Source organism: Salvelinus alpinus, chromosome 27, assembly GCF_045679555.1.
Source record: "Salvelinus alpinus chromosome 27, SLU_Salpinus.1, whole genome shotgun sequence".
Lineage (NCBI taxonomy): Eukaryota > Metazoa > Chordata > Actinopteri > Salmoniformes > Salmonidae > Salvelinus > Salvelinus alpinus.
In genome coordinates this window covers 31,771,505-31,799,339 of record NC_092112.1, presented here as the reverse complement: position 1 = coordinate 31,799,339, position 27,835 = coordinate 31,771,505, and the positions used below count along the sequence as shown (strand labels likewise).

The window sequence follows — 27,835 nt, the reverse complement described above, 5'->3', positions numbered from 1 at the left end:
TTACACTGTTCATGCTCTCGGCTAATGAACGAATGGCAGTCCAACTTCCTCTCGCGGGACTCTCCTTTCTAAATATCGCGGAGTTTCCTTCTGTTTTGTATGTGTGTGGCAGGCGTAGTTTCAGGCAAGTCTAAGAAAGGTGGAGACTTTCGGGATAACTTCCTGTACAATAATCTTGATATCATTAGCTACAAAGATAGGTTTGTTTGGCTGTTCAAGCAAAGACGAATGGCTTAAGTAACGGAGTGCTAAACTTGATTATCGGTATTGAATTAAATACACATACAGTAGCTAGCATTCAAGCTGCTATATAACTCAAGCAACCGGATAGCAGATTCCAAACATCTCATATATCGAGACGGTCCTAGCCACATTGAAGGACAGTATGGGTGAGTATTTTCGTTGTGTGGTTTTTGTTTATCGTTATGCTTATCCGATGTTCCCCGCTTCAAATTGCCTTGCTTTAACCAATAAGAGGGATACATTGACATCATCAATCGTGACTGGATTTTGAGTAAAGTTATGCTCCTTGTGAGATGGATCAATCCACAAACGTTAAGTTAGCTAGCTAGTTACAATAAGTTAGCTACCATCAAGACGTGATAATGTCAGATAGCTAGCTAAATCCATAGCTTCCATGCTGTCATTAGCTGCATCTTGTCAGCAAGTTAACTCAATTATCTAACTACATAGCTGGCGCTAACCAGGCAATTCAATGGCCATGTTTTTGCGTCAGGAGTAATGGCTGCTGTATGCATGTACAGTAGTTAGCACCAACTAATAATTTCAATGTTTTAATAGCTCCAGTGGAAAAGCAAATGGGATGCCATCTTCTCCACCTTCGCCTTTGTACTTGTTTGTTTACTTAGCTACAAGGGTTGTGCGTTGAGACTTAAGTAACGTTAGCTAAGAAGCAACATTTCCCTCCTACTGCTTGTTATTTTTGTACAGCATTCCAAGCTAGGTTTGCCCTTGGATAGCTTTCTTGCAAATATTGTGTCAAATAGGTTTGACACATTTCATTGACTTTCGACAGTCTCAGTTCCACACCCAAAGTATGGAGGGGATGATCTTGACACATTGAAAATGTGAATCAGCATTTCATGAAGCCAGTTAGCTGAACGCGTAATGTTGGATGTGTAATATTCAGAGTGAAGTTGTTCAACACTTCGCTATGTTGTGAAACTGGTTCAGGTTAAGACTTATTTTTAAACATACTGTTCACACGACAAGATGGTGTCTTCGGTTTATTACTGGGTTGTCTTTTCGTATAGAGGTTCAGTAACTAACTTGCTTTGCAGTAGCTGATATGTTTAAACATGTCAGAGACAGTTGTGAGCCCCTCACATTCTCTCTCTGTGGCATGCTCTCAATCTTTCCATCTCATACTTTGCACATCTGCAGTGTGGTTTGTCTTAAAGGGCAGATAGCATAAACATAACATGTGGATTTTCATTACAATACGTATCAAAGTCCCAATGTGAAGTTACACCTCAATTTCTTTTTTCGAGTTATTACATAAAACTGATCAGAATACCAAAGAATGCTGACGTCATGCCTGAAATAACATTTGCAGGGTGTGATGCAATATGGAGGACCCTGCAAGCCAGCCTATTCCCCACAATGTAAACTCTAACAGAAATAACGTAAAATGTATAACTTTAAATTAAACCAAATCGTAGGTACTCATAACTATTGGTTTCAATACAATGTTCAGCCAACTACCAAGCAAATACTTTATGAATTTATATTTACAAATCAGCTTGCAAGGTTGCTAGCCTGCTAAAGTTAGCCCTACTATCATGTTAATGTTACATTAACCAATTGCTATCAACACCTAGCTTACAGCTACGTTAAAGTAAACCAACATTTTGGAAATACATAACGCCATTTAACAAATTTTCAAATAATGTGGCCGATAAATTTGTTCATATGGCTGAAGGCTAAAAACAGCCAATATCTTGTTTCTACAATGTGTTTTAGTTTAAAAGAATGTATTTTCCGTTTTTATCTAATGTTTACACCACCCATTAACACCAACCATTCACTATAAAACCTTTATCAACAAAAAAGCTTAGCAAAACACCAAAAATTATGGGGGGAAAATAATTATGCCTAAAACATTTATTTAAAATAACCAAAAAATACGAACAAGTAAGAGTAGGCTACATGACAATGCAGCGCCATATAAACAAATTCAGAACAAATCGTCCAAGAATATGCTTAATGTTCTGGTCTTATAAGGATTTTGGAGTTATTGAAAGGGTTGAAATTGAAGAAGTGTCCAAGTTGGCTTGGTGCAAAGATTTCTCAGATGCAGTTGTGAATATTCCAAAATGTAACATGAAAGTGTAGGCAACGCTCTTCAGGTAAGACTCCAGCTGTTTAGTCGTGGTGTACTTCTGAACCAGTGACTTCAGATCCTTCCATTGCTTGCGGTGGAATGTCAGCAAGTTGCTGCTCCATTCTCATTTCACCTCTGATGCTGTCGTTGCAATGCCTCAATGAACTTTCAATTGGTGGGGTGGATAGCACCAAGTAAATGTTGTCAGCCCTCCACTCCGTTGTTGGTCTTTACCAAGTCTTGCAGCCAGCATCATAGCAGTTCTATAATTCAGAAAATATAGAAAAGAGAAGCAGATTAGTATTATTGGCCTTGGGCATGCTGTCATTAAGAATGATAAAGCCATTGTTATGGTAAACAAGACATACCTTTTGGTAACATTGGCTTTCTTCCAATGCATCCGACCTTCTCTTCTACCCATGTTGCCTGAAAGTATGTTAGGTGCTCCTCCAGTTGATGTTCCGGACGCTGAAAGAACCAGGCATCCAGCATAACTTGGAGATAAAACTCATTGGCCTATGCTGTTGATTTTGTTTAAGACATGGGTCTTTAGTTTTATCTTGTCATTTTTGGTATTAAAAAATATGAATGTAATTTTACATAAAAAAAAAACAATTATTTCACCTTTATTTAACCAGGTACGCTAGTTGAGAACAAGTTCTCATTTGCAACTGCGACCTGGCCAAGATAAAGCAAAGCAGACACACAACAGCACAGAGTTACACATGGAATAAACAAACATACAATCAATAATACATAGAAAAATCTATATACAGTATGTGCAAATGAGGTAGGATAAGACAGGAAAGGCAATAATGAAGACATTATGTAGAATTGCAGGAAATTATTTTAGGAAACTTAAAAAATTCACACCTGCAAATAGGATCCCTGTCAGCCCATGGTCTTCAGGGAGGATTTTGTGATGTCTTATATTAAATGGACTTATTAGACTGTTAAAATGTTGGCGGAAAGGCAGGTATTTTATATTAACATTGGATTTCTGTAGCTCTAATTTCATAATTTTCATTAGTAGGCCTACCCATGTCTCTCCTCACTCAGAAAGCCTGCTCACTGATGTCAGTACCAAAGCTGATAATTGTGACTTGATTAAATTCTAATGATTAGAATAATAATAATGATGGTGAGAGCCCAGTATAGCTCTTTAATCATAGGCTATTGTTACTTTGTGTCTCAAATCACAATGGTTCCATTTCTATAGTCATACAACAGATAATTGTTTTAATTGAAACTTTCAAATGTTGACCTTTTAGCAGAATTTTTTTTTTTCTCTCATGAAATGTTCTATTTTTATAACTGATCAAATTCAGTACGCTATAGCCTATAGATAATATTTTGCCCATATGAACACATTTTATTTTAGGCCATATTAAGGACAGCTATGCATTATTTTAATGAAAAGAATCAAACAGGTGCAACATTGTTTCACATTCTTTAATAAAAGACTCATAAACAGAAACAGCCAATAAGCTATACAGCTGGCTTCAGTTTCTCCGCCAAATAGACCTACAAGGAAACTCGACATAACTTGACGACGTTGAGTGCGCAAGGGGGGTCTGTATGCTGCGTAGTACCTTCCACAATAAGTTTTGCTCTACAAAGACACATAAGCGGAACACAACAAAAAAAATCCAGCTAATATAAAGTAGAGAGAGCGGAGACTTACTGATTTGATGGCTGAGTTTAGCTACCAAAGTCAAAGAAGAGCCAATGAGAGGCATTCGGAGGGAGAGTCAGCTAGCTAATCCACTATATTGCTATTGAAGTAAATCCACATTGAATTTACACTCGTGTTGTACTGGTAGATCGGTAGGAAATATAGGTTGCAGGGTTCACATTCACGCTTGGCACAGCACCTGGTTTCAGTCAGTCTCATTCCGAATCCTGCCTTCCACTGGTTATACTAAGCCATCGGAGTCCTCCGGGGTGAAATGAGCACCTTGTACAGTAGACGTGCGCACGGTTCCCATACTCCAATCTGCTCACTTCAACCGGACAAACCGTTCCAATTTCAAAGCTTGCTTATTGTTTTTGGGCCACAAATGAGTTGTCCTTGTGGGTATTACCTCACTAGCTACAAATGACAAACTACTACAACACGCTCGTTCGACTACCACTACCAAACGTAGGAAAATTTTTGCAGTTTTTTGCACAAATGTATATGGTTTCTTCGTGGATGTACAGTTGAAGTCAGAAGTTGACAAACGCTTAGGTTGGAGTCATTAAAACTTGTTTTTCAACCACTCCACAAATTTATTGTTAACAAACTATAGTTTTGGCAAGTTGGTTAGGACATCTACTTTGTGCATGACACAAGTCATTTTTCCAACAATTGTTTACAGACAGATTATTTAACTTATAATTTACTGTATTACAATTCCAGTGGGCCAGAAGTTTACATACACTAAGTTGACTGTGCCTTTTAAACAGCTTGGAAAATTCCAGAAAAGGATGTCATGGCTTTAGAAGCTTCTGATACGCTAATTGACATAATTTGAGACAATTGGAGGTGTACCTGTTGATGTATTTCAAGGCCTACCTTCAAACTCAGTGCCTCTTTGCTTGACATCATGGGAAGGAGACATGTTCTGTCTCCTAGAGATGAACGTACTTTGGTGCAAATCAATCCCAGAACAACAGCAAAGGACCTTGTGAAGATGCTGGAGGAAACGGGTACAAAAGTCTTTATATCCACAGTAAAACAAGTCCTATATCGACATAACCTGAAAGGCCACTCAGCAAGGCAGAGGCCACTGCTCCAAAACCGCCATAAAAAAGCCAGACTACATTTTGCAACTGCACATGGGGACAAAGATCGTACTTTTTGGAGAAATTTCATCTGGTCTGATGAAACAAAAATGGAACTGTTTGGCCAAAACGACCATCGTTATGTTTGGAGGATAAAGGGGGATGCTTGCAAGCCGAAGAACACCACCCCAACTATAAATCACGTGGGTGGCAGCATCATGTTGTGGGGGTGCTTTGCTTCAGGAGGGACTGGTGCACTTCACAAAATAAATGGCATTATGAGGATGGAAATTGATTTGGATATATTGAAGCAACATCTCAAGACATTAGACAGAAAGTTAAAGCTTGGTTGCAAATGGGTCTTCCAAATGGACAATGACCCCAAGCATACTTCCAAAGTTGTGGCAAAATGGCTTAAGGAACAAAGTCAAGGTATTGAAGTGGCCATCACAAAGCCCTGGCCTCAATCCTATAGAAAATTTGTGGGCAGAACTGAAAAAGCGTGTGCGAGCAAGGAGGCGTACAAACCTGACTCAGTCACACCAGCTCTGTCAGGAGGAATAGGCCAAAATTCACCCAATTTATTGTGGGGAGCTTGTGGAAGGCTACCCGCAACATTTGACCCAAGTTAAACAATTTAAAGGCAATGCTACCAAATACTAATTGCATGTATGTAAACTTCTGACCCACTGGGAATGTGATGAAAGAAATAAAAGCTGAAATAAATCGTTCTCTCTGCTATTATTCTGACATTTCACATTCTTAAAATAAAGTGGTGATCCTAACTGACCGAAGACGGGGAATTTTTTACTAGGATTACATGTCAGGAATTGTGAGAAACGCAGTTTTTAAATGTATTTGTCTAAGGTGTATGTAAACTTCTGACTTCAACTGTACATAGTAGCTCAGTAGCACCAACATTTGGTTTGGAACAAAAATATAAACGCAATATGTAAAGTGTTGGTCCCATTTTTCATGAGCTGAAATAAAAGATCCCAGAAATTTTCCATTTGCACAAATAGCTTTTTGATCTGTAATTTGTGTACATCCCTGTTAATGAGGATTTCTCATTTGCCAAGATAATCCATCCACCTGACAGGTGTAGCATATCAAGAAGCTGATTAAGCGGCATGATCATTACACAGGTGTGCCTTGTGCTGGGGACAACAAAAGGCCACTCTAAAATGTGCAGTTTTATCACACAACCTATGTCTTCCCAGTCATGTGATATCCATAGATTAGGGCCTAATTAATTAATTTCAATTGATTGACTTCCTGATGAACTGTAACTCAGAAAAATCTTTGAAATTGTTGCATTTTATATTTTTGTTCAGTATAGTTTGGTAGCATTGGTTCTCCATATGACGTTGAGAAATAGCGACATTGTACGTGTGGGTGCCCCCGAGAATCGAACCCACGACCCTGGTGGTGCAAGCACCATGCTCTACCTACTGAGCCTTCCAGGCATTGTTGGTAGTTCCCGAAGATATCCGGAAATCAATGAATAAGTATTTAAAAACACTAAAATATAACTGTTTGTAGTTCGTGACTACAACTAATTCTTTGATCACACTGTGTTTTTACTTTGAGTAAAAACTCATCTCTTCCTACCCTTTAAGCCTTTAGGTGTAGTTAACCTCATACCTAGTGCAAAGTCAAAGTATCAGGCCTCCCACTTTAACTTTGCTATTTAACTACCACACGCACACATCAGAAGCTTTTCCGATCAGTGGGAAAGTATGAAGTTATGACTTTCCTCTCTGCTGATATGGTGGATAGCAGTTAGTCAGTCAATGTGTGTGTGCATACTGTGTACTACATTCTAGAGGAGCCTGGGTAGAGCTGCTCAGAATGCGGCTGGCAGGCAGGTCGCCTTCGTGGCCTTGACTGTTTCTCCCTCTCCGATTTAATACATCACACTGTCACTGGGTTACGTAAGCCACACATTGAAACAGAGCTCGACCAGGAAGTACTGTAGTGAGGGAAACAATCATCTGGATCTGGAGGTCTTTTCTATCCAGCTGTCTCTGGCTCAGCCTTGAGAAAATGTCTTTCTTGAGTAATTTCACTTCTACACTAGGCTAGGGTAGGCCTTGTGGCAGTTGTACATTCTGTCTCAAGCAGCATGTAAATTCTAAATTGAAACTAAAGGAAAAATATATATATAGGAAGGATACAGTGTGTCAGACTAGCTAGACTGGACGTGGAAGTATGTGCGCACACCCACCTATTTGTGTAAACACAATGGTCCAACTCAGACTGGGCTGGATGTAACAACTTCTAATAAGAGGCTAAAGTAGGTAAAGGTGCCAATGTTTAGGCCTAGGTATTGGCTAGATAGTAATGAGACTAGATCATTGTCTGGCTCTCTACACTTCTCTTTTATAAGATGTTAAAATCAGTAATCCCAGTCACAGAAGCTTTATGATCAACTAGGCTACATGTTTAAAACTTCTTATGGCTGCAATCCCGTTAACGGGATGATATGACAACAGCCAGTGAAAGTGCAGGGCGCCAAATTCAAACAGAAATATCATAATTAAAATTCCTCAAACATACATGTATCTTATACCATTTTTAAAGGTAATCTTGTTGTTAATCCCACCAAAGTGTCCGATTTCAAATAGGCTTTACAGCGAAAGCACCACAAACTATTATGTTATGTCACTGCAAAATCACAGAAGAACAGTCATTTTTCCAGCCAGACAGGAGTCACAAAAAGCAGAAATAAAGATAAAATTAATCACTAACCTTTGATCTTCATCAGATGACATTCATAGGACATCATGTTACACAATACATATGTTTTGTTCGATGAAGCTCATATTTATATCCAAAAACCTCAGTTTACATTGGCGTCATGTTCAGAAATGCCTCCAAAATATCCGGAGAAATTGCAGAGAGCCACGTCAAATAACATAAATACTCATCATAAACTTTGATGAAAGATACATGTTTTACATAGAATTGAAGATACACTTGTTCTTAATGCAACCGCTGTGTCAGATTTCAAAAAGCTTTACGGCAAATGCACAATATTCAATAATCTGAGAACAGCGTTCTGCCACAAAAGGAAGCCATACAGTTACCCGCCAAATTGTGCAGTCAACAAAATTCATAAAAAGCATTATAAATCTTCACTTTGCTGATCTTCGTCGGAATGCACTCCCAGGACTCCCACTTCCACAAGAAATGTTTGTTTTGTTCGGTAATGTCCATCATTTATGTCCAAATAGCTGTTTTTGTTAGCGTGTTTGGTAAACAAATTCAAAGTCAAGAAGCGCATTCACTACAAGCAGACGAAAGTTCCGTAACAGTCAGTAGAAACATGTCAAACGATGTATTGAATCAAACTTTAGAATGTTTTTAACATAAATCTTCAATAAAGTTCCAACCGGAGAATTACATTGACTTCAGATGTGCGATGGAACAGAGCTCCCTCTCATGTGAACGCGCATGGTCAGAGCATGGCCAGGTCATGGTAGACCTGACTATTTCATGTCTCCTTCGGCCCCACTTCACAGTAGAGGCATCAGACAAGTTAGGAACTCATCCATATCCCACTGTGTGTTCAATAGGGGCTGTGTTGAAAATCAACCAACCTCAGAATTCCCACTTCCTGTTTTTGATTTTTTTCTCAGGTTTTTGAAATTCTCAGGCCATATGAGTTCTGTTATACTCACAGACATCATTCAAACAGTTTTAGAAACTTCAGAGTGTTTTCTATCCAATACGAATAATAATATGCATATATTAGCAACTGGGACTGAGGAGCAGGCAGTTTACTATGGGCACCTCTGTGCACCTTTCATCCAAGCTACTCAATACTGCCCCTGCAGCCATAAGAAGTTAAAGCACAACTTATGACAAGCTTAGTTGAGCTTGACCTTACGACCCCCTCCCGGATATTGACTAGTTCATCCCTAATGTGTTCTATAACTGCACCCACTGGTCTTTGATTGAGCAGCAGTCTCAGATGGGATAACTACAGCTTTTACGTCAATATAGGACTAAGATTGTTTTCTACTACACCGGCTCTGACGCTCTTCAGATGTGGCAGGGCTTGCAAACGACCTAAATGCTTTCTATGCTTGCTTCGAGGCAAGCAAGACCGAACCATGTGTGAGAGCACCAGCTTATCCGGATGACTGTGATCACGTGGTCTGTAGCCGATGTAAGACATTTAAACAGGTTAACATTCACAAGGCCGCAGGGCCAGACGGATTACCAGGACATGTACTCGGAACATGCACTGACCAGCTGGCAAGTAGAATCTCCCTGACACAGTCTGTAATACCTACATGTTTCAAGCAGGACACCATAGTCCAAGTACCCAAGAACGCCAAGGTAACCTGTCTAAATGACTATCGCCCTGTAGCACTCTGGGCTGTAGCCATGAAATGCTGTGAAAGGCTAGTCATGGCTAACATCAACAACACCATCCCAGATGTTCGATCGGGTTCAAGTCCGGGCTCTGGCTGGGCCACTCAAGGACATTGAGACTCCTGCGGTGTCTTGGCTGTGTGTTTAGGGTCATTGTCCTGTTGGAAGGTGAACCTTTGCCCCCAGTCTGAGGTCCTGAGAACTCTGGAGCAGGTTTTCATCAAGGATCTCTCTGTACTTTGCTCTGATATTCTTTCCCTCCATCCTGACTAGTCTTCCAGTACCTGCTGCTGAAAAACATCCACACAGCATGATGCTGCCACCACCATGCTTCACCATAGGGAATGTATTTGCCAGGTGATGAACGGTGCCTGATTTCCTCCAAATGTGACGCTTGGCATTCAGGCCAGAGTTCAATCTTGGTTTCATCAGACCAGAGAATCTTGTTTCTCATGGTCAGAGTCCTTTAGGTGCCTTTTGGAAAACTCCAAGCGGGCTGTCATGTGCCTTTTTACTGAGGAGTGGCTTCCGTCTGGTCACTCTACCATAAAGACCTGATTGGTGCATCGCTACAGAGATGGTTGTCCTTCTGGAAGGTTCTCCCATCTCCACAGAGGAACTCTGGAGCTCTGTCAGAGTGACCGTAACAAAATGTGGAAAAGCCTAGGGGTCTGAATACTATCCGAATGCACTGTATACAGCCATTTTATTTTCTACTCCCTATATATAGCCATGTTATTTTTACTCTTTACTTTTGTTATTCACAGTGTCACTTTCATTTCATGTTTTTTCATTTTTTACTCTGCATTGTTGAAGGACCCATAAGCAAGCCCGTAAGCACTGTTAGTCTACACCTGTTGTATACAAAGCATGTGACAGTTAAAATTGTATTTGATTGTACCTACTTTTTCCATTACAATGATTTCAGCCCCCTTGGTAATGCGTTGCTTTGTGTTTCAAAAACATCCCTCTTGAAAGCAAACGCGGTCTTCATGAACTGGGCCCCATTCTGCTGTGTCGGACACTGGCAGACGCATCATAAAAGAAGCTTCTCAATCAGTATTACTGGACAGCAGCTCAACATTGGGATTGGTCCAGGGGGGAAAAACTCTTGTCACTAGCAATCAATTGAATCTGAAATTGCAGGTCATGGCATTTGCCTACCCTACAGCATCCACCAATGACCCAGCCTGCATGGCTGGCTGTTTTGGATTATATTTCTTCCCCCATTGTCTGATAAACATCTCCTTTCTCAAATAGCACTTTTTTAAAAGCATTTTCACAGGCTAGTTCCCAAGACATACACAGAGAGAACTGGAGGATATTGAGCAATGGGAGAGAGAGAATCTCTAAGTGCCTCCCTTATGAAACTCTGCTGTGGAAGGAATCCCAAAGCTTTTGATCATCTCTATTGCTGACTCTCCCCTAAGTGTTGTTGTGACACAGTGTGTTTCTATTGCCAAAGGGCCTGAGTGAGTTACTGAGCCCAGTCTCTCCCCCTAGTCTCCACTTCATTTAGCATTAGCATATAGCCTAGCCCTACCCTCCCTATTATGTTAGTTAGAGCTAGTCCTAAGCTTGCCATTAATGGTGACTCACAAGAATGTGTACACTTACTTGGGGTTATTAATAGTGTTGTATGTAGAGTTGTCTTGGAATGTGCTCTGAGTTTAAGACTTTCCCCCACCCTCTTCTACTTACAGAGAAACAAACCTGTGTTTATTTGGTGACCTTGTATGGAACAGAAAGCTTCAGGCTTGACTTTCAGAATGTGTTGTTTTGGTTTTATAGTGGGGCCCTTGGAATCAACACCCAGTTGTTGCAAATGGTGTAGACTACATTCAGCCTAACTGAAGCAAATCAATGCTTTACATGGCATGTCTTATTATTGTGCTAATGTGTGTGAAAGCAACTGAAATGTTTAATCAAAAAACGTTTCAGTCATCTTTGTAGCCAAAGATTGGCTTATATGATGCTAGTAGTATTCAAGATTGTTCCTCTTTCACTTCAAGTAGGGCTATCACTTCACTTTCAACTGGTGTGCTCTTAGGTCAGTTTGTTACAAGGCCACCACCTGTGGGGTGCTGAGTTTGTGTCGCCTGCCTGTCTCCCCCTGAGCGGGAGAGGAAGCTGATTAGAGAGTGGAAGCCATAGTCCTGTTCTAATGACACAGTAATCTAGCAGCAGAGATATGGCTCTCATAAACTCAACCCAACATGAAAGCTTTCTCTGCTTTAAGTCTGTCAGGCCCTCTTTGTTAGACATTTTAACTAGCCTTCTGCAGGACTGACTTTCCATCAAAAACACAAGTACCATACACTGTAGGATAAAGAACATTTTAAGACATGTTTGTGTTGACGACCGTTGGTTAGCGAGGCAAGCCAGGCTATGTGACCACAGTCTGTCATCTGAATCATGGCAGCTCATCATCTAGTTGACTAAACACTATTTATGTAAAGCCATGCTTTCAGCCATTTGTCTCAATATAATTTATGTCTATAATTTATTTTATTGGATTTTTTATTTCACCTTTATTTAACCAGGTAGGCTAATTGAGAACAAGTTCTCATTTACAACTGCGACCTGGCCAAGATAAAGCATAGCAGTGTGAACAGACAACAACACAGAGTTACACATGGAGTAAACAATAAACAAGTCAATAAAACAGTAGGAAAAAAATAAAAATGAGTCTATATACATTTTGTGCAAAAGGCATGAGGAGGTAGGCAATAAATAGGCCATAGGAGCGAATAATTACAATTTAGCAGATTAACACTGGAGTGATAAATCATCAGATGATCATGTGCAAGTAGAGATACTGTTGTGCAAAAGGGCAGAAAAGTAAATAAATAAAAACAGTAAGGGGATGAGGTAGGTAAATTGGGTGGGCTGTTTACAGGTGGACTATGTACAGCTGCAGCGATCGGTTAGCTGCTCAGATAGCAGATGTTTAAAGTTGGTGAAGGAAATAAAAGTCTCCAACTTCAGCTATTTTTTAATTTATTTTTTTATATTTTATTTTTGCAATTCGTTCCAGTCACAGGCAGCAGAGAACTGGAAGGAAAGGCGGCCAAATGAGGTGTTGGCTTTTGGGATGATCAGTGAGATATACCTGCTGGAGCGCGTGCTACGGGTGGGTGTTGTTATCGTGACCAGTGAACTGAGATAAGGCAGAGCTTTACCTAGCATGGACTTATAGATGACCTGGAGCCAGGGCGGGCGGGTGCAGGCAGCGAACGGTTGAAAAGCATGCATTTTGTTTTACTAGCGTTTAAGAGCAGTTGGAGGCCACGGAAGGAGTGTTATATGGCATTGAAGCTCGTTTGGAGGTTAGATGGCACAGTATCCAAGGAAGGGCCAGAAGTATACAGAATGGTGTCGTCTGCGTAGAGGTGGATCAGGGAATCGCCCGCAGCAAGAGCAACATCATTGATATATACAGAGAAAAGAGCCGGCCCGAGAATTGAACCCTGTGGTACCCCCATAGAGACTGCCAGAGGACCGGACAACATGCCCTCCGATTTGACACACTGAACTCTGTCTGAGATTCCAGGTGATTTTCATACTTTTAAAGAATGACCAGGCATCCTCAACTGACGGGATGAGGTCAATATCCTTCCAGGATACCCGGGCCAGGTCAATTAGAAAGGCCTGCTCGCAGAAGTGTTTTAGGGAGCGTTTGACAGTGATGAGGGGTGGTCGTTTGACCGTGGACCCGTAGCGGATACAGGCAATGAGGCAGTGATCGCTGAGATCCTGATTGAAGACAGCAGAGGTGTATTTGGAGGGCAAGTTGGTCAGGATAATGTCTATGAGGGTGCCCATGTTTACGGATTTAGGGTTGTACCTGGTGGGTTCCTTGATGATTTGTGTGAGATTGAGGGCATCTAGCTTAGATTGTAGGACTGCCGGGGTGTTAAGCATATTCCAGTTTAGGACACCTAACAGAACAAACTCTGAAGCTAGATGGGGGGCGATCAATTCACAAATGGTGTCCAGGGCACAGCTGGGAGCTGAGGGGGGTCGGTAGCAGGCGCCAACAGTGAGAGACTTATTTCTGGAAAGATAAATTTTTTTAAATTAGAAGTTCGAACTGTTTGGGAATGGACCTGGAAAGTATGACATTACTTTGCAGGCTATCTCTGCAGTAGATTGCAACTCCTCCCCCTTTGGCAGTTCTATCTTGACGGAAAATGTTATAGTTGGGTATGGAAATCTCAGAATTTTTGGTGGCCTTCCTAAGCCAGGATTCAGACACGACAAGGACATCAGGGTTGGCAGAGTGTGCTAAAGCAGTGTGTAAAACAAACTTAGGGAGGAGGCAGAATAAGTCACAGATCACAGAAGTCAACTAATGAGGGTGCCTGGGGACATGCAGGGCCTGGGTTTACCTCCACATCACCTGAGGAACAGAGGAGGAGTAGGATGAGGGTGCGGCTAAAGGCTATCAAAACTGGTCGCCTAGAGCGTTGGGGACAAAGAATAAAAGGAGCAGATTTCTGGGCGTGGTAGAATAGATTTCAGGGCATAATGTGCAGACGGGTATGGTGGGGTGCGGGTACAGCGGAGGTAAGCCCAGGCACCGGGTGATGATAAGAGAGATTGTATCTCTGGACATGCTGGTTATAATGGGTGAGGTCACCGCATGTGTGGGAGGTGGGACAAAGGAGGTGTCAGGGGTATGAAGAGTGGAACTAGGGACTCCATTGTAAACTAAAACAATGATAACTAACCTGAACAACAGTATACAGGGCATATTGACATTTGAGAGAGACATACAGCGAGGCATAAAGTAATCGCAGGTATTGATTGGGAGAGCTAGCTAAGACAACAGGTGAGACAACAACAGCTAATCAGCTAACACAACAACCGCAGGTAAAATGGCGACGACTACGCAGAGAGGGTCGGATTAACTACACCCAGAGCCTGAGTTCGCGGCTGGGGCCGACAGAAAAAAATAAATAAACAGAATGGAGTACCGTGATTAATGGACAGTCCAGCAGGCATCAGCTATGTATCCAAGTGATCATAGTGTCCAGGGGGCAGCAGTAGATGGAACAGGGAAGCGCTAGCACGCGGGCGACACGGCGTTTAAAGTTAGTAGCCCAGGGCTAGTGGGAGCGTCTGCTCCGACGGAGGCCGGTTGAAGGCGCAGCGGATGGAGTATTCGTCGGCAGACCAGTCGTGGTGGTGCGGCGGGGCCCCGTGTCGACAGAGGATCCAAGCCAGATGGCGAAAGAGGAATTGTAGAATTTAGTTTGCTAGCCGGGAGACGCACCTGGCTCACGGCTAACTGGTGCTAGCTTCGTGGCAGGGAAGTTTGCCACTAGCTAGCTGTGAAGATCAGAAGTAGTGGTCCAGGGATTACGGCAGGAAACCGGAGTTGTAGTGGAGAGACAGTTCAGTACTGGTAGATTGGCGAGTATTATCCAGGCTAAAAACAGGTTATTATCCAGGCTAAAAACAGGGCTGGTATCATGCAGAAGGTAAAAGCCGCTAGCAGTGGCTAACAATGACTAAATAGCTTGTAGCTTGTTAGCTTCTGGTGATTCTTGAATGTGTTCTAAAATTAAAAATAATAGCGATTCCGTATCACATTGGGTGAGGCAGGTTACCGGAAGGTATAATCGAATTCAAATGGAAAAGAATGAAAATAAAATTGAAATATATACAAAAAAGAAGAAAAATACAAAAGTACACGAGAGGACGAACAAAAACACGTCTTCACTGCTACGCCATCTTGGATCTGTATGGCCACTTCAGCAGAAAAGCCAATTGGTAATTTGAAGCACAGTCAGTCGAAGCCTTTCCCCTGCTGATACTCAATGAGCTCTGACCAATGGCCATCCCATGGTACTGTATGTGTTCTGACTAAGGCATTGTCAGCCTGGCAGCCCCGCTGACCTAAATCCTCAATAGTATGCCATTTAATGCACAGGCATGTCAGACAGGCCAGCAACGGGAAAGCATAGCACGACACTGAATGGATATCTGAATCACAAATGAATCTAAGGGTTGTCATGTGTAGCCTGTGTGTCTGTGAGGGATGCTGGCATGCTCACACGACTTGCGAGTGTTCCATGAAAAAAATATCACTTTCCAATGTTGCGGTTGGTTTGGTACTTGGCCTGGCTGTTGGCGGTTCATTGGTTTTGTGCTTTGGTAGATCCAGGCTTGGAGCAGTGGGAGTAGTCGACAGGACATTGGTTGCATGGCCTCAGGCTACATTGGGACTCTACTGTACTGAAGCCCCCCCATCGTCTGTTCAACAACATGGGCTGCTCTCACTACTATTGTGTCTTGGTGTCATAGTATTGATTGGTGTGATCTCTCCCTGTATGTATTTGTCTACAGTGTTTCTTCCTGTCTTGGACGTGCCAGTGGTATTATTTAATTAATCAGCGGACCCACTTTGTTCCAGTAGCACGCAGGGCACAGCTAGTCTGGACCTCTCTCTCACTCTGAGCATATGCTTTAAATCCAGATGTGTGTGTGCAGTCCGTGCCCTAGGCCTACAGCAACTAAGATGTTTTGAGCAGGTTGAAATATTCCATATTGTTTTTAAAGTAGAATTAGCGACTATGCTCCTGGACCCGTTTTTTCAGCCCAGTTTTTCTTCAAATCTCATAAAAGAGAACTGGAAGGAAGTTTCACCCACTGGTCAACATGGCGCCTGAATGGAAGTATTCAGAAAGCCCCCAGCCTACTGTACTGGAATAGATGGCCTAGCTGTTGTACTAACAACCAATGTGCTGTGATGTGTTTAGGAAGGGATTTCATCCTGAGGAAAAACCAAGAGGGCTTTCTTTGTCTCATTACTCTGGTAGAAAAAGAACAAGAGTCAACCCAGGACGATCTAAGACAAAACAGAGATTTAGCCTAGACCCTTTTATAGGTCAACGAGGACGCCTTTGGTAAAGGACACTTGGAGGCTAAACACGGTGGTATGAAAGCAGCTTGTGTCCCCATTCGGTGAATCTCCATCTACCCACCATTACCCACCACTTATCTATATTAGCAGTGGTGTAGCCTACATTGAGAAGGCTCAGCAGGCCATGAAGCTGGGTCCAGACCAGCAGTCTGTCTGCAGGGCATTGTTTACCACTGGCCACAGTCAGACGGTATCTCATCCTGTTGTTACACGGACAGAAATTAGGGGGGCCTCCATAAATGTGTTGTGGTGAAGCGCAGTGCTTACAGAGATTATCGTAAGAAGTAAATAGCCTTATCTGTCGTGCCTGGGCAAATGATGGATGCTGGGGGAATTGATGGCTGCTCGCCCGTGGCAAGGATCATTTAAGGAGTGAGAGCTCTCTGTCAGTGAAGTAGCAGAGTGTCCTTGCCAGGCCTGAGTGAGGATCTGAGTGTCTGGTGGCAGCCTAAGGAAAAGAGGCTGTTGCCTGGCTACCCAAACTCCTTGCTCCGGCCAAACGCTACGCCACGCCCACAGACGTTAGTTTCTTCTCCGCAAGGAGTCTGGATCTGAGTACCACCCCTACGATATCTAAAACGAATTGGTTAGAGATGATCCAATCGCTGAGTACCAACTCTACGATTTCTAGAACGAATTGGTTAGAGATGATCCAATCGCTGAGTACCAACCCTACGATTTCTAGAACGGATTGGTTAGAGATGATCCAATCGCTGAGTAACACCCTTCCATTTTGACGTCACCACAAACTACTTCAACAATGGCAGTCTCAGACTGAACTATGTAGCAAACAGAGCAACGAAAGAATTCAGTTTGAGTCGTCAGGCAAAAGAGGCTGAGGGATCTTTCTGGCAGTCTTTCCCACAGACTGGTCTCAGTCCAGCCTGGCGTATTTCAAGTCGTAATGGTTGAAGGTTTGGATCCGGGTAGGGAAATCTTGGATCTGCGATTAGGGTTAATTTCTCCCTGGCGCAGGCCCATGCTGCTGGGCCAACACTGAGGATCATAGAGGAGCAGAGCCACAGAGCAAGCCTCTGCAACAGTAAGCTTGGTTGGTGTGTGTGTGCTGCTGCCCAGTGTGTGTGGTTTAGTGCTAAACTACGCCTCAGCTGGCACCAAGGCTCAGCAAAGACGTTGCCAGCTACACTGCTGTGTGTGCGCGTGCATATTCGCACAGCCTATCGCGACTGTGTGCACCATTGACTCATTGATGTGCGTGTGTGCTGGAATGGTGTTTCTTTGTTCTTCTGGTTCTGCTTGTCTGTGTTGTCTAATGGTCCCATGTGTGTTGACTAGGTTAGCACAACACCGCTCCTCCTGACTGACTAACATGGCACGCTGGATGCTCATTGGGCTACAAACTGTTGCGTAGTCCTATATTTATAGAAGCGGCCTGCCCTGACTAGCCAGCTGTTCCTCCTCCTCCACATCATCATGGCCTCCGACACTGAGAGGGCAGGACACATCAGACAGAACAGCAGTGGCTGACTGGGCTAACACACTAGCTATCATTCTAATGCTAACAACAGTGGGCCAGATGACAGAATAGGGTCACAGGAGAGGATTTCACTGAGTTAACAGCTCTTGTTTATGATGGAGAACAGATAGTTTGGTCCCGTTGATCCAGATATGGTGTCCTCTGAGAGGAAGCAATAGTAGGCTGTTATGAGATTCTCATCGGTCTCTTATACAATTCCATTTGTACGTTTTTCATCTGTAGCACTACTTCTTTATATTTTCTCAACTTTTAGTCAGAGTTTAAACATATCTTTCAATTGGCTCTTCTCCGATAGTTTTAGACTAAGTCTAACAATCTCTCTATCTGACTGTAACCTTATTTCCTTTGTTTCCACAAGGAGACTGGCTAGTACACTGTACTGTACTGTATCGCTGTGGCTTGCTTATCTCCCACATCGCTATGTAAATAACCATGGTCAACAGAGATTGCGTCTGTGTGTGAGCGAACAACCAATCAGATTGGTTTCAGGCGTGTGAATGACTGAGTCGCTAGATATAGCCTATTCCCAGGGCACTGTAGACAAAATGACATGGCTAGGATCTACAAGTCTGTCATCTAGCAGATGACTGTCTTCTCTTTCCCAAGGCTTGTTTTGGTGTGCTGTGGTCGGCTAACGATGATAACTGGATGGAGAAGTGTCAGACAGTCTAAAAGCCGGTTACTCGTTTTGAGAGCGTGGTCAATGTATTGACTGAGCCTCACTGAGTCACATGGTGGTCTTGTCTAGACTGGATTGGTTTCGCAGAAAGTAGCAGATACCTAAAGAGTTCATATCATAGTAGGCTATGTGGTTTGATGCATCCCTGTTTTCCCCAAAATGTGCTTTGCTTTGTTGACCCTCCTAAATGCAAAAACATTCTTCATCCGCAACATGTTCAAGCATGCAGGGATGATCGGCGTCAATATTGAGTGAAGAGCTAGGATGATCAATTGCAATCATGAGTTGTGTGCAGTGATGTAGGCTAGCTGTTGCAAGGCTTAAATCTTAAAAAACAGACTTCTATTGACATCAGGACTGTATGGCCTCTACATGTCAAAACAATGTGTCTCGCAATCTCTATTGTTCTAATGGTAAGTCTTTCCATCGCTCTCTCTCCCCCTCCCTCCATCTCTCCAGTAGAGGTTGTGGTGGAGTATGAGTACGAAGCCCTCCATGAAGATGAGCTGACCCTGAGGCTGGGAGAAGTGATCAGGAATGTCCGCAGGATCGAGGAGGGATGGATGGAGGGAGACCTCAACGGGAAGAGAGGACTCTTCCCTGACAACTTCGTCAAGGTGAGTAGAGCCTCTCCCTATTTAGACAATATTATGAGAATTCCGGTTGACAGGTACAGTAACGAAAAGGCCCATATAGGAATCAAGCAGACAACTCTGGCGTTGCAACATGAACCATGTTCCCGGTTTTAACAAACAATCATGTCTGCTGGTTGCAGACTTGGGACTCGTAAACCCTGGTGCACCAGGAAATCTCGCATTTCAGTTGAAGACATGCACACAATTCTCTTTCTAATGTACTGTGAAATGGAGTTGTCATGGTACTCATTGCAACTTTTACATCAAGCTAGTTTTTACCATCGAGGACCACTTTGGAAACAAGTGTTTTAATGAATACCTTTCACCCTTTGCTCTCGTGGGATTTGGCCGATATGGATAGGGCTAAATTGAAATGTTTCTTACAGAATAAATATGTAAAGCCTATTCATAACCATGGTAGCAATTGAAAAGGGAACAGGCGATTATGGGAACATTATTAGACCAAAGGTGAGGGCACAACAGTTCACTTGACACCACTGAATTCAAACGTTACTGTTGATTTGATGTACATTTTACATTTACTGTACTTTTTTGCCGCATTTGTTGATAACGAAATCTGAAAATAATCTCTACATTCAGTACCATGATGAGAGTATTCCTGAACAAGGTGGGGTAGGTGCAACATAAGACAAAACAATGACAAGGGTTTGAGTGAGAGGACTAATTAGTGTCTTCAACTGGCTACACACCTCTCCAAAGTGTGCACAGTTCCTAAGTAATTTCAATGCACTTTTATGACTGAAAGAAGAGTCTCCGACCAAAAGGTGTTTTTTGTTTTTTTGCTCCTAGCTGTGCCGTTGAGGAATTCGAGCAAGCACTCTTGTAGTTGTTTTGTTTGGAACACAACCCTGCATCCCGGGCATCACACAATTACCGTTTACACAATCCCAAAAATTTCAATTTTGTAAAACGCTGTCTGGGTCAGGTGGGCATCATTTGAAAGCCTGTTCTATTGCCAACATGACTAGCTAAGTTACAAAATACAATATTACAGTGTTAGGCTTTCACAATGCAATTCAGGGAAACAGATCATCTTTTGGTGCGCATAGAAAGGAGTGAGTGCATTCAGGTCTGTGACAAACAGGCTCATTCTGTTCAGAACCACCCCGTTCTGTTCAGAACCACCCCGTTCTGTTCAGAACCACCCCGTTCTGTTCAGAACCACCCCATTCTGTTCAGAACCACCCCATGTCATCTTGTAACTGTACATCAAACATAGTGATTATAAACATTGACACTGTATATGACGTGAGTTTTATGATATGGAAATTTGAAGTGCACATTTGGTGTTTTGGCTTGCTTGTATGACATCAAAGCAGTATTTATAATCCTCAATGCCTCATCTTTCAAAATAGATTGAGTCCTCTTAATTTTCTGCATTTGTCTCACTCAGACAACAAAACATTTGCAAAAATTGCCCAATTACTGTGAGGGCTGGGGGCAACTTCTTGTTGCACGCGGTGCTCAAGTTCAGAATGGCTGTCAGTCAAAACCCATACAGCGCTGTGAAGCGGAGACCCAGAGCTCTGACGTCATTTATAGCATGTTACTGTACAGCCACTGTGTTCCAACTTGGGTGTTTATCAGTGCCTTAATCTGCCATTTTCAACCCATATACGGGTATGAGTGTAAATGGCTACGTATGTGCTCTGTGCGATCCTCTGGGAATACATTGTACATCTTTTATATATATATTTTTTAATAATCAATTCTATTAAAGTTTTACTGAACTTTTCTCCCGGACGCTGTTAGAAAATGTTTCGTCACAGAAGCACTTATAAAGGAATTAGTCTTTTCTCAACGCCAATATGACAGGGTTCTTTGAGGTGTTTCTGAAGTGCATTATAATCAACAACTCTGCTCTGTGGAGGTGTTACTGTTTTAGGTGTTGGCAGTGCTGTCACACGTTTTCACCTTGTTTGCAATTTTGTCACCTCAGAGTCTTACTGAAATCAGTTTGTTTGGCCCTCCAAGGAGAAAAGGGATGAAACTCCTTTCCTCAATATGTGGTTGTTCTCAGTTTGTTGGAAATAGTGGCCAATTATGCAATAAAAGTTAGGTGTTTTCTGTATCTGCTACATTTGCTGTTTGTTCTGCTTCAACACAGTGAGCTATGCAAGTCAGCAGTAAACTCTATAAGGTGTTATTGTTCTAAGAATGGCCGTCAGTTTCCCTTGGGACAGAGCTTCGAGTCGGCCATAGGAGGATGTCTCTCTTTCTCTCTCCCCTTTCAGCAGTCTGGCTTCTCCCAAGGTCTCTCAACTCCTTGCCCCCGGCCGTCTCTCTTGGCTTGCTTTCCTTTAAAAAAATGTAATGGATTGAATGAATGCATTGAAATAGTTTCATAATTTATAATTCAGGAGTTGCTTGAGTCAGGACACTGGTTGAGTCGGGAAGCTGGTCTCCAGTTGGCACAGGAATATAGACTCGCTGACCTGTGTGAGAGAATCAACACACAAACACACAGTGTTGCTGTCTGTCTCCTCTGCTGTGGAAATGCCCAGTCAGCATGTGTAAACCAGGAAGCGGATGGAGTGGGGTCAGTCTCAGGCTAGCCCTCTCACCCATACTGGTTTATCCCTTCACTGACAGGGGCAGAGCCAGGGAGTGTGAGGAGTGGACAGCGCCAGCGGCCTAGCCCTGTAATACTTCACATACCCCAATCATATGTGAGTGGGACTTTGCTGACGTTGGCTGCTTCCCCCTCTAGACACACAGTTAAACTCTTGATATGGATAGACTTTGTAGGGCCCTCCCTGTCAAATCTGCAATGCGGAGAACGTGAATGGAATCAGAGTCCAGACATTAAAACGGAATTCAACAATTATTTAAAAAATGTATCGCACTCAGTAGGGAATCAACTAAATGTATTGAACATGTTTTAATTTGCCCAAGTTTATCATAAGACATGAACAGAATGCATCAGTGATTCGTGTTTCCTGCAACTTTCTGAAGAGGCAACAACAATTCCCCAGTCTGTGTCTGTATGTGTGGTGCGCGCTCCCACTTTGTGTAGCCGTTAGCGATGATGCTTATGAAAAATCTTCTGGTGACATTCTCAGTTAACTACAAAGTAGCCTATTCATACCTGGCAGAATGATATGATTATTTGCATCAATCCAGTAGGTATTTGTTTAGCATACTCTATCATCACATGTGCGCCACAAAAGCAGCACTAAATAACAGCCTTTTGCTAGGTGCACATTGGAATTAAAGGATAACTACACACACAATCTAAATTTCGAAAACATTTCCCAGACCTCAAGTGGTCTCCTGATGTGGTTTAAGCATTGTTGTGGACTTAGAACATCCAATTGAATTGTTTTTCTATTTAAAATTAAAAAAAATATTTTGAGAGCGAATACCTGAAAGAACTGTGGAAAATGGAGAAAAAAATAAATAAAGGAGAAAATGGGGGGGGGGGGGGCAAACTATCGGGCAAATAATAGTCTATAGGGCCTTAACTTTTTGCCTCTTGATCTCAGGATCTATTCAGGAAATGAATCTAATAGTCAGGGTGCGATACTGCGAACACAACAGTCACATTTGCGACCATTTGACAACGCAGTGCGACACACAAGTTTTAATTGGTCGCAACACTGCCAGTGATTCATTTTTTTTCTTCCCCTGGTCACGTTAGTTTCACATTTAGTTATGATTGTGAATTTGCATATTCAAAAAGTAAGGTGCAATTGACCAAAAATAAACCAACTTTCTCAAGAGGCAACAACGGCACGGGAATGCCCGTCTGCGATAAAGGGCGGCAGGTAGCCTAGCAGTTAAGAGGATTGGACCAGTAACCGAAAGGTTGCTGGTTCGAATCCCTGAGCCGACTAGGTGAAAAATCGGTCGACGTGCCCTTATTGCTCCTGTAAGTCGCTCTGGATAAGCACTTCTGATAAATGTCTAAAATGTAAACGTGATCAGGGCTAGACATACAGGGCTGTCTGCTGGCCCGGGAGGTTTTGGAAACACTCCAGGCCAGTTGATCATCCCCAAGTAGTCCGCTTGGGCCAGTGAAAAGAATATTGGGATAATGCTGTTTTTTAAATTTTTTATATTTTTTTAATCCGATGGATTCCCGAAGCTGTTCGTAAAGTTTTTTTTCAATGTTTTTTTTTCCATGCACACGTACAGTGTAGCCTATAGAAACTCTGTCGGGCAGAAAGACTGTGCAGCTCTCAAACAGCTGGTTGTTGCTCAGATTATTATTTGAGCCAGTAGATTTTTTTTGCACTGGCCCAGTGTGCCACTGGCAAATTTACCTGAATGTCGAGCCCTGTGTGTGCAGTGCACGTAGTGCTTATACAGTGGGGAGAACAAGTATTTGATACACTGCCGATTTTGCAGGTTTTCCTACTTACAAAGCATGTAGAGGTCTGTCATTTTTATCATAGGTACACTTCAACTGTGAGAGACGGAATCTAAAACAAAAATCCAGAAAATCACATTGTAGGATTTTTAAGTAATTAATTTGCATTTTATTGCATGACATAAGTATTTGATCACCTACCAACCAGTAAGAATTCCGGCTCTCACAGACCTGTTAGTTTTTCTTTAAGAAGCCCTCCTGTTCTCCACTCATTACCTGTATTAACTGCACCTGTTTGAACTCGTTACCTGTATAAAAGACACCTGTCCACACACTCAATCAAACAGACTCCAACCTCTCCACAATGGCCAAGACCAGAGAGCTGTGTAAGGACATCAGGGATAAATTGTAGACCTGTACAAGGCTGGGATGGGATACAGGACAATAGCCAAGCAGCTTGGTGAGAAGGCAACAACTGTTGGCACAATTATTAGAAAATGGAAGAAGTTCAAGATGACGGTCAATCACCCTCGGTCTGGGGCTCCATGCAAGATCTCACCTCGTGGGGCATCAATGATCATGAGGAAGGTGAGGGATCAGCCCAGAACTACACGGCAGGACCTGGTCAATGACCTGAAGAGAGCTGGGACCACAGTCTCAAAGAAAACCATTAGTAACACACTACGCCGTCATGGATTAAAATCCTGCAGCGCACGCAAGGTCCCCCTGCTCAAGCCAGCGCATGTCCAGGCCCGTCTGAAGTTTGCCAATGACCATCTGGATGATCCAGAGGAGGAATGGGAGAAGGTCATGTGGTCTGATGAGACAAAAATAGAGCTTTTTGCTCTAAACTCCACTCGCCGTGTTTGGAGGAATAGAAGGATGAGTACAACCCCAAGAACACCATCCCAACCGTGAAGCATGGAGGTGGAAACATCATTCTTTGGGGATGCTTTTCTGCAAAGGGGACAGGACGACTGCACCGTATTGAGGGGAGGATGGATGGGGCCATGTATCGCGAGATCTTGACCAACAACCTCCTTCCCTCAGTAAGAGCATTGAAGATGGGTCGTGGCTGGGTCTTCCAGCATGACAACGACCCGAAACACACAGCCAGGGCAACTAAGGAGTGGCTCCGTAAGAAGCATCTCAAGGTCCTGGAGTGGCCTAGCCAGTCTCCAGACCTGAACCCAATAGAAAATCTTTGGAGGGAGCCGAAAGTCCGTATTGCCCAGCGACAGCCCCGAAACCTGAAGGATCTGGAGAAGGTCTGTATGGAGGAGTGGGCCAAAATCCCTGCTGCAGTGTGTGCAAACCTGGTCAAGAACTACAGGAAACGTATGATCTCTGTAATTGCAAACTAAGGTTTCTGTACCAAATATTCAGTTCTGCTTTTCTGATGTATCAAATACTTATGTCATGCAATAAAATGCAAATTAATTACTTAAAAATCATACAATGTGATTTTCTGGATTTTTGTTTTAGATTCCTTCTCTCACAGTTGAAGTGTACCTATGATAAAAATTACAGACCTCTACATGCTTTGAAAGTAGGAAAACCTGCAAAATTGTCAGTGTATCAAATACTTGTTCTCCCCACTGTATGTAGCCCTTAGCGACGCTAATGATGGCCTACCTGTCTTTAGGTAGATTTTAAGGCAATTAATTAAAAGGTAGTGCAGGCACATTGAGACACGGACCAGGTCATTATAAATTGTGACCCGATTCAGGAAACTAGGTGTATGTCGCAAATCACAACTTCACAGGAGAGCCGTTTGAATGTAAAACATTTTTTTAATCAAAATGCGTTTTTTTGGCAGAAATGCCTTCTCGAACATGTGAACTTTCATGTGCCTTAAATACCAAACTTGTATGCCATCTGTAAATACGAATACAATTGTTAAATTACGAGCCTTGTTGGTTAAGCCACAGAACAAGTGAGCAACCTTCCCACTAGCCATGATTGGCTGAGTTAATGAGTGGGATGGACATACCTATAGAGGAGTTCGGATTGGTCTGCTATATCCAAGGCTTCTGTCTATTTGAGCTCGTCAGTCTGTGTTGGTAATCCTGTCGAACACGGCTTTTTTTAAACATGTATTGTGGAGCTGCATAAGTGTTGCTCTCCACTTTCTGGAGGATCAAGTTTTGAAATCAGTGGAATTAGTGTATGATAACTAAAGAGATGGAGAAAACACCTGTCTCCGGATAACATCTTCAAACTAAGGGCAACAGTGGTATGGCATTCCTGACAGGGAGACGCGTCCATCATGCTTGATGATGTGTACAGTTAAGAAAGTCTAGTGTTAGCTAGCTACATTTTCAGATATTACACGTTTCTAATTTTGACAAAGTGGTTTCATTTCAAGCTAAAGTGTACTGTTAGCTAGCTAGCTAACGTTAGCTGGCTGGCTCCCTAGCTGACATTATTTGTTTTCCAGAGCCGTTTGCTTTTCTAGTTATAGCCTAATGCCAGCTAACATTGGACCTGGTTGGTTAGCTCCCGGCACTGTGGCATTGTTGGCACGTTGTTCATTGTTGCTTACCTAGCTAGCTATATGTCTTATGCTAAAGTGTACTGTTAGATAGCTAGCTAACGTTAGCTGGCTGTCTCCCTAGTGGATGTTATTATTTGTTTCCCAAAGTGGTTTGCTTTTTTAGTTAGAGCCTAATGTTAGGCATTGATGGCTCTTTGTTCATTTTTGTGTAACTAGCTAACGTTAGCTGGCTGGCTCGTTAGCTAATGTGACGTGTGTGCAACACCTGTTGAATATGGCCGGAGTCAGTAAATATCTGCAAAAAAGTGTAATGAAATTGTTGCCAGCAGAGCTGGTTAGACTGTTTTCATGTTATCCAGAGGTAAACAAATCATCGGCCAGAGCGTCAAGTGTGCGCTCCAAGAGCGAAGCGAGCTGGGTGAGGCTAAAGCTTAAGATGGCGTGAACAATGTGGAATGGTTGTAGACAAAGAAGAGCTCTTCACTAGATACCAAAACATTCAAAGGTTTTCTCAAAAGTGAATTTACAAGTTCATCAACTTTCAAAGCAGAATTACTTTCCCATTGTTCCTTAAATGAAATACCATGTTGTAGCTCTTTTTTTACCATTTTGATTCTCGACTTTTATCCAATGTCTTTTATCAAAAGACACCATTTCACATTTTGCTACATAAGACCGAATCCAGGTGGTGAGTCACAATTATATATATAAAAAAATAAAAAATATATATAAACAAACAAATGTGTGCTGGTGCCACCAACTGAAAAAGTTAGTAGCATCAGTGCCACCAGTGGAAAAAGTTAGTGTCGAACCCTAATATTAGTTGTTTTTTTACAACCTTGCAAGTGGAACTGTTGTAGTCTATAATAGGATCGTTTTCTGTAGAATCAGCATGTGAAGGCTCTGCAAAGCAGGTTCGAAAGCAGGTTGCCATTAGCTCTTACTTGTTTAGCGAGGCGGACTCCACTGGAGACAGAGAGATTTCAGAGTGCTTTTTCGAGCATTCCTGAGAGATTCCGGCAGAGTGAGTGGAGCGGGCTGTGGCTGGCTGGCTGCTGTCCTAGCCTTTTTCTATGGTCTGAGCTGGAGAAGGGGCAGGTCTCAACATGAGCAGACACAGGCCCACAGGCCCATAGAGTAGTAAAGTAAACGTTTACATATTCACTCAGAGCGAACTGTATTCTATCAGTTATTAGTGGTTAATTTTGAGGAAGCGTTCAAGCACACAAGGTGAGAAACCTGTGTCAGAGGAGAACTTTGAGTACAGTTGCTCAATAGTGTGTGTTTATGAGGAGTCTGTAAGAGCCTGTTAAAGCACTCTGAGGAGGAATGTCCCTGTGTAGTTGCTGCAGCACAGCTCAGTGAATAATGGAATTTCTGAGGAGGGTGTGGACATAGGTCTACAAAATGGTTGATTCCACTTCCACAGTTAAAGGGACAGCCTTGTCCTACATGAGCTTAAATGTTAGCGCTAGATAAAGTGAGTGACTACACATGACATGATAGAGGTTTGGCCTGTGAAAGTTACCATGGAAGTTCAATATGAAGGCATCATATCTGTATGCTATCAGTTCATGATTTGTAGGTTTTGTGTTCCCTTTTACCATTCAAATTAGGGATACACGATATATCGGTGAACATATCGGAACCTGACGATATTAGCGAAAAATGCCAACGTCGGTATCGGCTGTCTAATTTAATGCCGACGTTAAAAACTGATGTCAAAGGTAACATGCATACCTATAAAATGTAGGCATATGACGTAATAA

General features: G+C 42.5%; 1 protein-coding gene across 4 annotated transcripts in view; it reads left to right on the top strand.

Moving 5' to 3' along the window:
* Positions 1-27,835, top strand: part of cd2ap (CD2-associated protein) — a 76,093-nt gene continuing 48,258 nt past the window's right edge. Inside the window, exons 1-2 of one of the 4 annotated variants that reach the window (XM_071370293.1) lie at positions 1-389; positions 19,064-19,218. In XM_071370293.1, coding sequence (XP_071226394.1) covers positions 386-389; positions 19,064-19,218 — 159 coding nt within the window. In that variant the 5' untranslated portion in view covers positions 1-385. Of the gene's footprint in view, positions 390-19,060; positions 19,219-27,835 lie in introns of all 4 variants that reach the window. The other 3 variants (XM_071370291.1, XM_071370295.1, XM_071370294.1) reach the window with 3 other exon arrangements.